The 8,936-nt window shown below is 49.0% G+C and overlaps 1 protein-coding gene across 1 annotated transcript; it reads left to right on the plus strand.

Annotated features, from left to right (window-relative positions):
- Positions 1-5,747, plus strand: NKX6-3 (NK6 homeobox 3). Its single transcript, XM_015408153.1, has 3 exons — positions 1-382; positions 4,232-4,401; positions 5,520-5,747. Exons 1-3 carry the CDS (start codon positions 1-3, stop codon positions 5,745-5,747), a joined length of 780 nt encoding a protein of 259 aa, XP_015263639.1.
- Positions 5,748-8,936: the final 3,189 nt, after the last annotated feature.

Consider the following 8,936-nt stretch of genomic DNA (forward strand, 5'->3'; position numbering starts at 1 on the left):
ATGGACTCCAACCTACAGGGAACTTTCCTACTCAACAACCCTTCTCTGCCCCCTTTCCCAGAGGTGAAAGCCCCCATGTGCCAGTATTCTGTGCAGAACTCCTTCTACAAGCTCAGTCCGCCGGGACTCAGCACCCAGCTGGCGGCTGGCACCCCGCACGGCATCAGCGATATCCTAAGCAGACCCGTGGCTCCACCGAACAGCAGCCTCCTCTCTGGGTACTCCCACGTCAGCGGATTCAATGGACTGGGCACCCAGAGTATCTACTATGGGTCCCAAGTGGGGAACTTCTCCAAAGCAGGGAGTGAATACTCAGCCCGGGGCAGGAGCTACTGGGCAGACACAGGACAGGACTGGCACGGAGGTCGTCCATGTGGCAACCGTAAGTAACCAACTAGCCATGGGGGGGGGCATTGTTGGGGGGAAAGCAAGCTGCCGACCAACCCAATTTTTGGGAAGTAAAGGTGCAAACATTGAGGCATAATTTGAGCCATGGTTTGGCCCTGCACCTTCTTTTCAGTGCCCTAGAATACGTAAAGTAATGGTGATATTTATTGCTCCCTTAATGTACATGGTGCTTTTCAGAGCACCACATGTGGGTCTCTGCTCCAATGAGCTTACACTGTGAATTGCAACAGAGTGTGTGTGCGGGGGGGTGTGGAAACTAAGTGGAGGGGAAGAAACAGGCAAGCAGAACAAACGGGCAAAGGTAGGCTTTGCCTCAGTTGAGGATGACGCGTAGGGGGTGTCGCATTCAGGATTTCACAGAAGCAGTGAGATTTCTGGGGAGGGATTTGAAGAAAGGGGAGAGGTGGGAACCTCAGTGTTAATCTGGTCATATTTTTATCCTGCCTTCAGTGGACCTAATGACAGAACAGGTCACTGCTCTGAGGAGCTGGCAGTCTAATAGTGCAAGCCTAAACCGAGTACACACTTCTAAGCCTATTCTGTGTTTAGATGGGTGTAACTCGTTTTAGGATTGCCCCATCAATTTTTTTTTTTAGCAGGGTGGGAGATGACAAAAGCATCAGGGAAGAGCAATGAGAGATGATGAGGGCAAAAAGCCATGTGCCCCTGAGCATGTGCAAAGCTGCTGCCATTGTTGGGTAACCACTTCTGGGATTGAGGCAAGTCACCCAAGTTGAAGGGCTTGGCTCCCAAAGATTCAGGAGCTCTGGCATGTCTCTCCTTTTTTGGAAATTAACCACTACCAGTGTTCCCTCTAAGCTGAGTTAGTGTGAGCTAGCTCAGATTTTTAGCAGCTCACACATTTTTGCCTTAGCTCAGGAAGGATGGCTCCAGAGCAAACTGATTTGTGCAGTAGCCAAATTGCTTGCACAGAACTTTAATGCCAGTAGCTCACAAAGTAGAAATTTTGCTCACAAGACTCCACAGATTAGAGGGAGCATTGATCCATCCACGACTCCCCCACACAAGTTAATTTGACTTCCAGTGCGATGCTGGGGAATCTACCTGGTTGCCAGGGGAGGCGAGTGAGTTCTCAGCCCTTCCTCTGCGCTCCTTTCCCCAAGTGATGGGAGTGGTTCCTGGAGTCAAGTAAAGTTTGTTGTCAGCTGCCATGAAAGTGCTCCTTGGAATGACGGCCGGCGCCAGGTAGCCGAGGGCTGCTGATATGGGGCCCAATAAAAGAACTGTGCAAGAGGGAACAGCCACCAAGGGTGAGACAGGCACAAGCACAGGGGAGAGGCCCTGGGCAGCACCATCCACAAGGACTGAAGGCCGGTCCCACCCTTCCTCCACAAATTCTCCTCCCCATTTCAGTCCCTGTCCGAATCCCACTACTGGGACTGTATTGGCACGGCCTGGATTTCTATCCTCTCGCTATCACCAGGTTGGGAAACACACTGCAGGGCAAAGGCAGGCCCTTCCCCGTGGCCGGGGGGGTTCAAAAGGGTAGAGTCGCCACCATTCTTCCCCTGCCCCTGCTCCTGTGCCTTTCCCAACACCCTAACCCACCGAAATATTAGTAAGTGGAATTGTCATTGAGGAGGAAGGTGACAGGGAGGCTATGACCCAATAACAGTCACCGCTACTGAAGAAGGTGCGGGAAGAGCAGCCCCACAACAGGGTTTCAGGGCCACACGAAATGTGACAGCTCCATTTGTTTGACCGTCTATAAAAGAAGGGGTCGTGGCTGTGATTTTGACATGAAAGGGGGGGACATTGTTAAGCCGAGCGGAAGTCTTCATGGCCAGTAACTTGCACTTGAGGACAAGCCCCTCTGGGGTAGTGGAGGGTAAGGAAGGCTTCAGCTCCTCACCTTCAAGGCTTAGGAAGCTGCCTGATGCTGAGTCAGACTGTTGGCCCATCTAGCTTTAACTGACAGCAGCTCTCCTTGTCATTAGTGGTGCTATTTTGACGAGGAATGCCAGGGACTGAACCTGGGACCACCTGCATGCAAAGGGTGCACTCTGCCACTGGCGCCACAGCCCTTCACGGGAAGGTACTGAGTGAATTCATTTTTAGAGGTGAGATTTGGACTGCCGGCCTCTCGGATCACAGCTCAGTCTCTTAGCCGCAACACCTTACCAGCTAATAATGATGCTGGCATTCTGGCACTGGAAAGGCAAAATTGTACCCTTGGTACTTTATTTGTCTACGAGGCGTGGGAATGACTGACGTATCTGCTGCCATGTATCTACTGTGGCTCTCTGAGTCTTAGATCAAGATGGGTGGCCGTGTTAGTCTGTTTGTAGCGGTAGATAAGAGCAAGAGTCCAGGAGCACCTTAAAGATTAACAAAAACACGTGGCAGGGTAGGAGCTTTCTGAAGCTCATCCCCTGCCACATATCTGAGGAAGTGAGCCGTGACTCATGAGAGCTCCTCCCCTGCCACATATTTTGTTAGTCTTTAAGGTGCTGCTGGACTCTGGCTCTTTTCTTTGAGTCTCGGAGGTGTCGTATCAGCTTCAGTGGGTTGAAACAGGGTGATGGGAGCCATTGCGCTCCACCTCCCTCACCCACAGTTGTGTGCTTTCTTCCCCCATGTACTTTTGTGTCCAGATCCTGCTCCAGTGCTCTCAATAGTGACAGAAATTAAGCAGGCCGAGTCTTTCCCCCCTAATGTTGATTGTGTGTCAGGAAAAACTTTGCTTGCGAAATTTTGCCATGTCAAAAAGCAATAAAGCCGGGGGAAAGTGGCAAGTGAGCCCCTCAGTATGGAGGGAAAAAATGGTTTGTGGGTTTGTCCTCCTCACTAGTGGTGCCCGTTGTACATGACGGGAGTGGCCATAGAAGCTGCTTTTCTGTGGCTTCATCTCACAGTACTGGTGTAGAGCTGAAAGGCCTAGCACCCATTAGGCATGGGCCAATTGTGCGGTCCTTCCCATCCCATTATGTCTTGACATGGATTAGGGGTAATAACTGGGTGGGAAGGATTTGTCTGGTTGGCCCCGCTACATGGTGCCAGACCTTTAAATGTTCTGTGACAGTGCAATGTATCGAAGCTATGGAAAGCGACCCCCATGTTGTCGTTAAAGGGCCCTTGGGTAACCAACAGTTGTAGATGTCCTGGCATGGATCAGGAGGTCTCTAAAAGCAGCCTCTCGCTTTATCTGAATATTATGCTTGGCGTGTGTTTCCCACAGTCAACATGTAATGTGTGAATGACAGTCATGCACCTGTTAGGTGGGGAGCAGGGCCAGGCATGTGTTCATAGAAGTTAAAGATGCACTTCTGTCATACATACATTGTGTGCGTTTTGGCAGCACACCCTGGCATTACACACAAATGTAACTGCTGGAAGTCAAGCCACCTGAGGCCTCACAAATGACAGATGTGATGATAAACCTGCTTCTTGACTGAACCCCTCCAGACTGAGTCAAGTGACCGCACAATTAGATATTCTTTTCTATAATCAGCTCGCTACACATAGGAAATTAGCAGGGGTGGACTGACCCTTTAACTTACAGGGAAAGTTCCTGGTGGGCAGCTGCTCTGGAGAGCCTCTGGCCACTTGTGAGGACGAGGCCTAAGACACCGACGTGAGCCTGTGCCCTTTCCTAAAAGCATCTCTGCTGCTGTGGGGAAGAGAGAATCCAGTTGTGGAGCTGACCGTGGGTGTGGGGAGCTGGTGGAGGGGGGGGGGCTGTCATGTCTGTGTGTAGGTATATGGAGAACTACTCGGCTGTTGGATCTCTGCTAAGAAACGCATCGCTCTGTGCCTGCCGGGTGCCAGTCAGTGACCATGCTTCCCCTCTCCCTCTGCACAGCCACAGGGCACGTGGGGGACGGCCTCCACAAGAAGAAGCACACGCGGCCAACCTTCACGGGCCACCAGATCTTTGCACTGGAGAAAACCTTTGAGCAGACCAAATACTTGGCGGGGCCTGAGCGGGCACGACTGGCCTATTCCCTTGGCATGAGTGAATCCCAGGTGAAGGTGAGTCTGCAGCACCCAGGCACAATGCCCTAGCTGCTTCCCTAGCCTTGGAATTGTGAATGGGGAGTCAGGGAATCAAGAGCTATACTCTGATGGAGAGGGGCCTACCTGGAGACCTACAGGTCAGGGACAAAAGACCCTTGGGACAATTCCACCTCTGATTCCACCAGCTCTGGGTTGCGAAATACCTGGAGATCTTGGGGGTGGAGCCTGGAGAGGGTGAGGGTTGGGGAGGGCAGAGACCACAGCAGGGTATAATGCCATACAGTCCACCCTCCAAAGCAGTGGGGCACAAAGCCTGCTTTATCCAGCATGGGAGCATTCCATGAGTGACCAGCATGGGGCAGTGAGAGTTTGTTCCACACTTGGACAGAAGCCCCAAATGCCCCCCTGTGGCATTAACAGAGGCCCCCCCTTCAGCCTGCTTCTCCAGTGCAACACGGCTGCTGTTCCACCATTCAAAAGGATGCAGCTAATGAGAAGGTGGGAGATCTGAGATTTTTAAAAACTAAATAGCTGCAGGGGCAATTGGCTTGTGAGTGACCCTGGGTAATTTTTAACTCTTTCTTCTACTACCATTTTCGACTTTAATTACCCGACCCTGCCCTTAGAACTGGGACTTTTATACCTTCGGGACTACCTCTCCTGGCATGATCCTCCCTGTCTTCTCCAATCTCCATCTCGGCATTTATTGAAAGTCCCTGGTCCACGAACCATCTGCCTTGTGTCAACAAGGGCGGGGGCCTTCTCAGTAGTGGCCCCCGTCCTGTGGAACCAGCTGCCCGATGAGGTGTGTGCCTTGTGGGACCTCACACATCCTGCCCTGCTTGATAGTGGATCGATTGTTAATCGTTTTATATTTTTAAAGTTTATTTATTGTATCTTTTGTATTGTTTTATCGGTTGTATTTTATATGCTGTTAGCTGCCCTGAGTCCCATTTGGGGGAGAGGGAGTAGGATATAAATTTGATAAAATAAAATAAATAAAAATCAATCAATAAAAAACCCAACAACAACCTTTTACCAGGTACCAGTCCTGCCAGGAAGAAAAACTGGCACCTTGAACCATTTTGCACAGGGCATCCCTGACCACCCGCATCCCGTCACCTCCTTCCCAGGTGTGGTTCCAGAACCGACGCACCAAATGGAGGAAGAAGAGTGCCCTGGAGCCATCATCGTCCTCTCCCCAGGCAGGGGCTGGACCAGGCGAGCGCTCCATCTCTGATGAGGATGATGAGTACAACAAGCCCCTGGACCCTGACTCAGATGATGAGAAGATCCGTCTCCTCTTGCGCAAACATCGGGCGGCCTTCTCTGTCATAGGCCTTGGTTCTCACAGTGGCTGAGCGAGTCCTTTGCTGGTAGGGGAGATACCTGTAGCCCAAAGTGGGTGGAGGCTGGATCGGCAAGCTGGACTTGAGGGATTCGTGATGAGGGTGTGGGGGGGGAGGGCTGTGGCAGCCTGGGCCCCTCAAGAGGCCCGTCCCAAAAGGAGGAGAAGCCACAACTCCCCATTAGGGTTGTCAACTCCCAGTTGGACTGCATGCAGGTCTGAGGGTGAAGACAGAGGGAACATTTTCACAGTGGGCACAGCAGGTGTTTTGAGCACAGTGTGATCCTGGCCTTACAACTTGCCTTACATGTACACTCCAGCAAGTCCACTGTCAGTCCCGCCTCTCCTCATACTAAGGACAGGTTGTCCACAGTGTTTTAAATCAGCATTTATACATATATATTTCATCCACCCTTCGCCTTGATCAAAAATAAAACTGCAAAACATTTTAGTACCAGTTGCGGAACTGTTCCTAAGGGGTGGGAAGGTGTGTTGGTGAGAGAGTACTAGCCAATATAGCCCCCTCCACAGCCAGCTTTCCCTGTTTCAGGGTGAACCAGGCTAACTGGCAGAGCTCACCCTGGGTAAGAAAAGGCACATTTATATGGCAGACACTTTACAGGCCACACCACATGTTATGCCTGCATTCACTCTTAATTTGAGCCAGGGCTAACAAAGGGCTGTGTCCCAGCACCTGTCTTCAGTGCCAGGGTTCCACTTTGGATCCTGTAAGGCAACCATAAAGGAGAAGCTCTGAACATATGCTGAGCTTAGCTCAGTCATAACTGAGTCATCATAGCCTAACTCACCTCCAATTAGAGATACAGAGGTGGCTGCAGTTAGAATTTCAGATAAAAGGGAGTAGCTACATTTAGACCCTGGAAGCTTTTTGGTGTTGTATGATGCACCTTTTTCACATATACAGAGTGCCTACCACTCTCCACAACCTCTCTCAGATTCAAGGTTACATGTAGGTCAGGTCTCTCACAGAGATGCCACCAGACAGTCCAGCCCTCTTTAATAATTGCCCCTCACTCAGATAACTGCACAGAGCTGTTGGGGTTGGGGACTCAAACACTGTTTCATTTACACACTGCCACCATTTATTCATCTCCTAATATACATAAAGAGAGGCCAAGATCTTTGCCTGTGTATATCTTTCTTTCCCTGAGACAACCAGCCCATAGGGCTAAACAAACGAGGAGTTAACTTTTATTTATGGTTTGATTATAACACTCAAGAAAGGTAGAGGGTACAAATTTTCTTTTCAATCGAACCTTTGAACTGCTTTCCTATTCCAGCATGTGGGATCCTTGATTACAAACTGACCATTTTCAGTCAGCTTTAAGCTGCTCCTCTCCACAGCTTCACTGAGCCATACTCTCACTCAACTCTCTAACTGCTGTCTTCAGTTCTCTTAACTGATGTTTTCAACTGTCTCCCTCCCCAACACTCCATCAGATCCCATTGGCTGCTCTTGGGAAGAAGTGGAACCTAATCTGCCAATCACACTGCATTATACACTTAAACAGCTTGAAAAGTTTTTCTGTCTTTCAAGGGAATTCTGGACACTAATTCTTTGATGGGGCTCTTGATCACCAAATTCTCTTAGAATGCTTACAAAACTATGATTTCCAGGGTTCTTTGCAGAAAGCAAAGCTGATATAAGTTTATAATGTAATCTAATTCACACACATCTTTTTAGAAGCAGTCTGTAAGAGGGAAGTGTGATTTCTCCTATTTCAGGGCCAAAGTGCATACAATGTTGGGGTCCCTCACCAAATCCCACAATGTATAATTTAGTGGTAAATAACAGCCATGGGGGGGGGGGGCATTATCAAAGCCATGGTGTAATCTCCATGTTTGTTTTTGACGCCAAGGCTCAACGCTTATACATGCAGATATTTTAACCATAGTGGGTTATCCCTGCAGTCAGACATTATGACAAACTGGAGTTTGACAGAAGGCTTCCAAAACAAGGCAGTTTTCAAGTGCATGCCACCTGTGAGGGGAGAATCACAAGCTGTGATTGTGACTATAAGCTAATACTTTTTTGTTGAATCTGAATGCAGCAACTCAGGCTTATGTTTGTGTTACCACATTAGAAATGCAGTAAAATATAGAAGTGTCTGTACCAAGAGGAGTGGATTCATTTAGTTTGGATATCCACTGGGACTATTTCCAGGCAAAGCTGCTAAGGAGGGGCTATTTTGTACTGGTGTCATCTTCCTATTTTATTTCCCTTTCATTGTTCTCTCCTGGTTTAATCCAAGTGTTCAGCAGTACCAGGAGATTTAAGGACAGGAGTTGGTGACTCTAATAAAGACTGGCACTTTTCCTATAACTATCCCATCACATTTTTTTCTGCATAGCATCTGTGTAGCATCACCTGGAGAATATGTTAAAGTACTTCTCTATAATGGTTCCCCCTTAACTCCCATAATCAGCTAGAGAAGAGCATGCCACTGGGCATGTACAAAGTATTTCTCCACCATCTGGCTCCTGCATGTTTGGGATTCAGAAGCAAAGCTTCCCAGTTCAAGATGTTCACACCCCATTCACTGTAGCCCACCAGCCATATTAGTTTTCTTCAGGTTCTTAAGTTCTGGAAGAGGGGTTGTTTGGCTTGGTGAGACCTAGCTATTCATGTGGCTTCCTGGCAGACATTCACTCCAGCACTTGCCATTGGGCAAATGAGCCTTTGGATCTTCCCGTCCAGTTTCTCCCAGATTGGAGGCTACTGAAGGCCCCAGAATATCTGTCAAGGATAGGGGCAGCAACCCTAAAGGGGGATGAGATGCTCACGGGATGACGGGCATTTTTGGCGGGATGCACTGTATATACATACAGGTCACAGACAATTTCCTGAATAAAAGTCTTAACCTTGAAGTGCATCTGGGCCCAATTCTTTCTCTAAGGTGGGATCAGAAAGGAATTGGGGGAGGGGGGAGGGGGGAGATAAAGGTTGGCTTAAGTGTGGGGCTGCTAAGAGGCCATATTTTTTGTTAATATCATTATTATAACAAAAACACATTTGGTAGTTGACTTTTTTGTTATATTGGTGTCTGGATGGTTGTTTAACAGTCATGGAGACAGACTGTAGGGAAGGGAGAGGAAGAAGTGAATAGATAATATAACTGATACAGAAACTTTCCTTCTCCCACTGGGACTCAGGGTAGGGCTGGATTGACCAAGCAAGGGA

Source organism: Gekko japonicus, unplaced genomic scaffold (genome assembly GCF_001447785.1).
Source record: "Gekko japonicus isolate JY-2015 unplaced genomic scaffold, Gekko_japonicus_V1.1 scaffold139, whole genome shotgun sequence".
Taxonomy (NCBI): domain Eukaryota; kingdom Metazoa; phylum Chordata; class Lepidosauria; order Squamata; family Gekkonidae; genus Gekko; species Gekko japonicus.

Bases quoted from the DNA above. Each gene is read 5' to 3' on its own strand.
- NKX6-3 (XM_015408153.1), top strand. From the start codon at position 1: ATGGACTCCAACCTACAGGGAACTTTCCTACTCAACAACCCTTCTCTG. The intron at 383-4,231 runs GTAAGTAACCAA...CCCTCTGCACAG, and splicing joins AGGTCGTCCATGTGGCAACC to CCACAGGGCACGTGGGGGAC. The intron at 4,402-5,519 runs GTGAGTCTGCAG...CCTCCTTCCCAG, and splicing joins TGAGTGAATCCCAGGTGAAG to GTGTGGTTCCAGAACCGACG.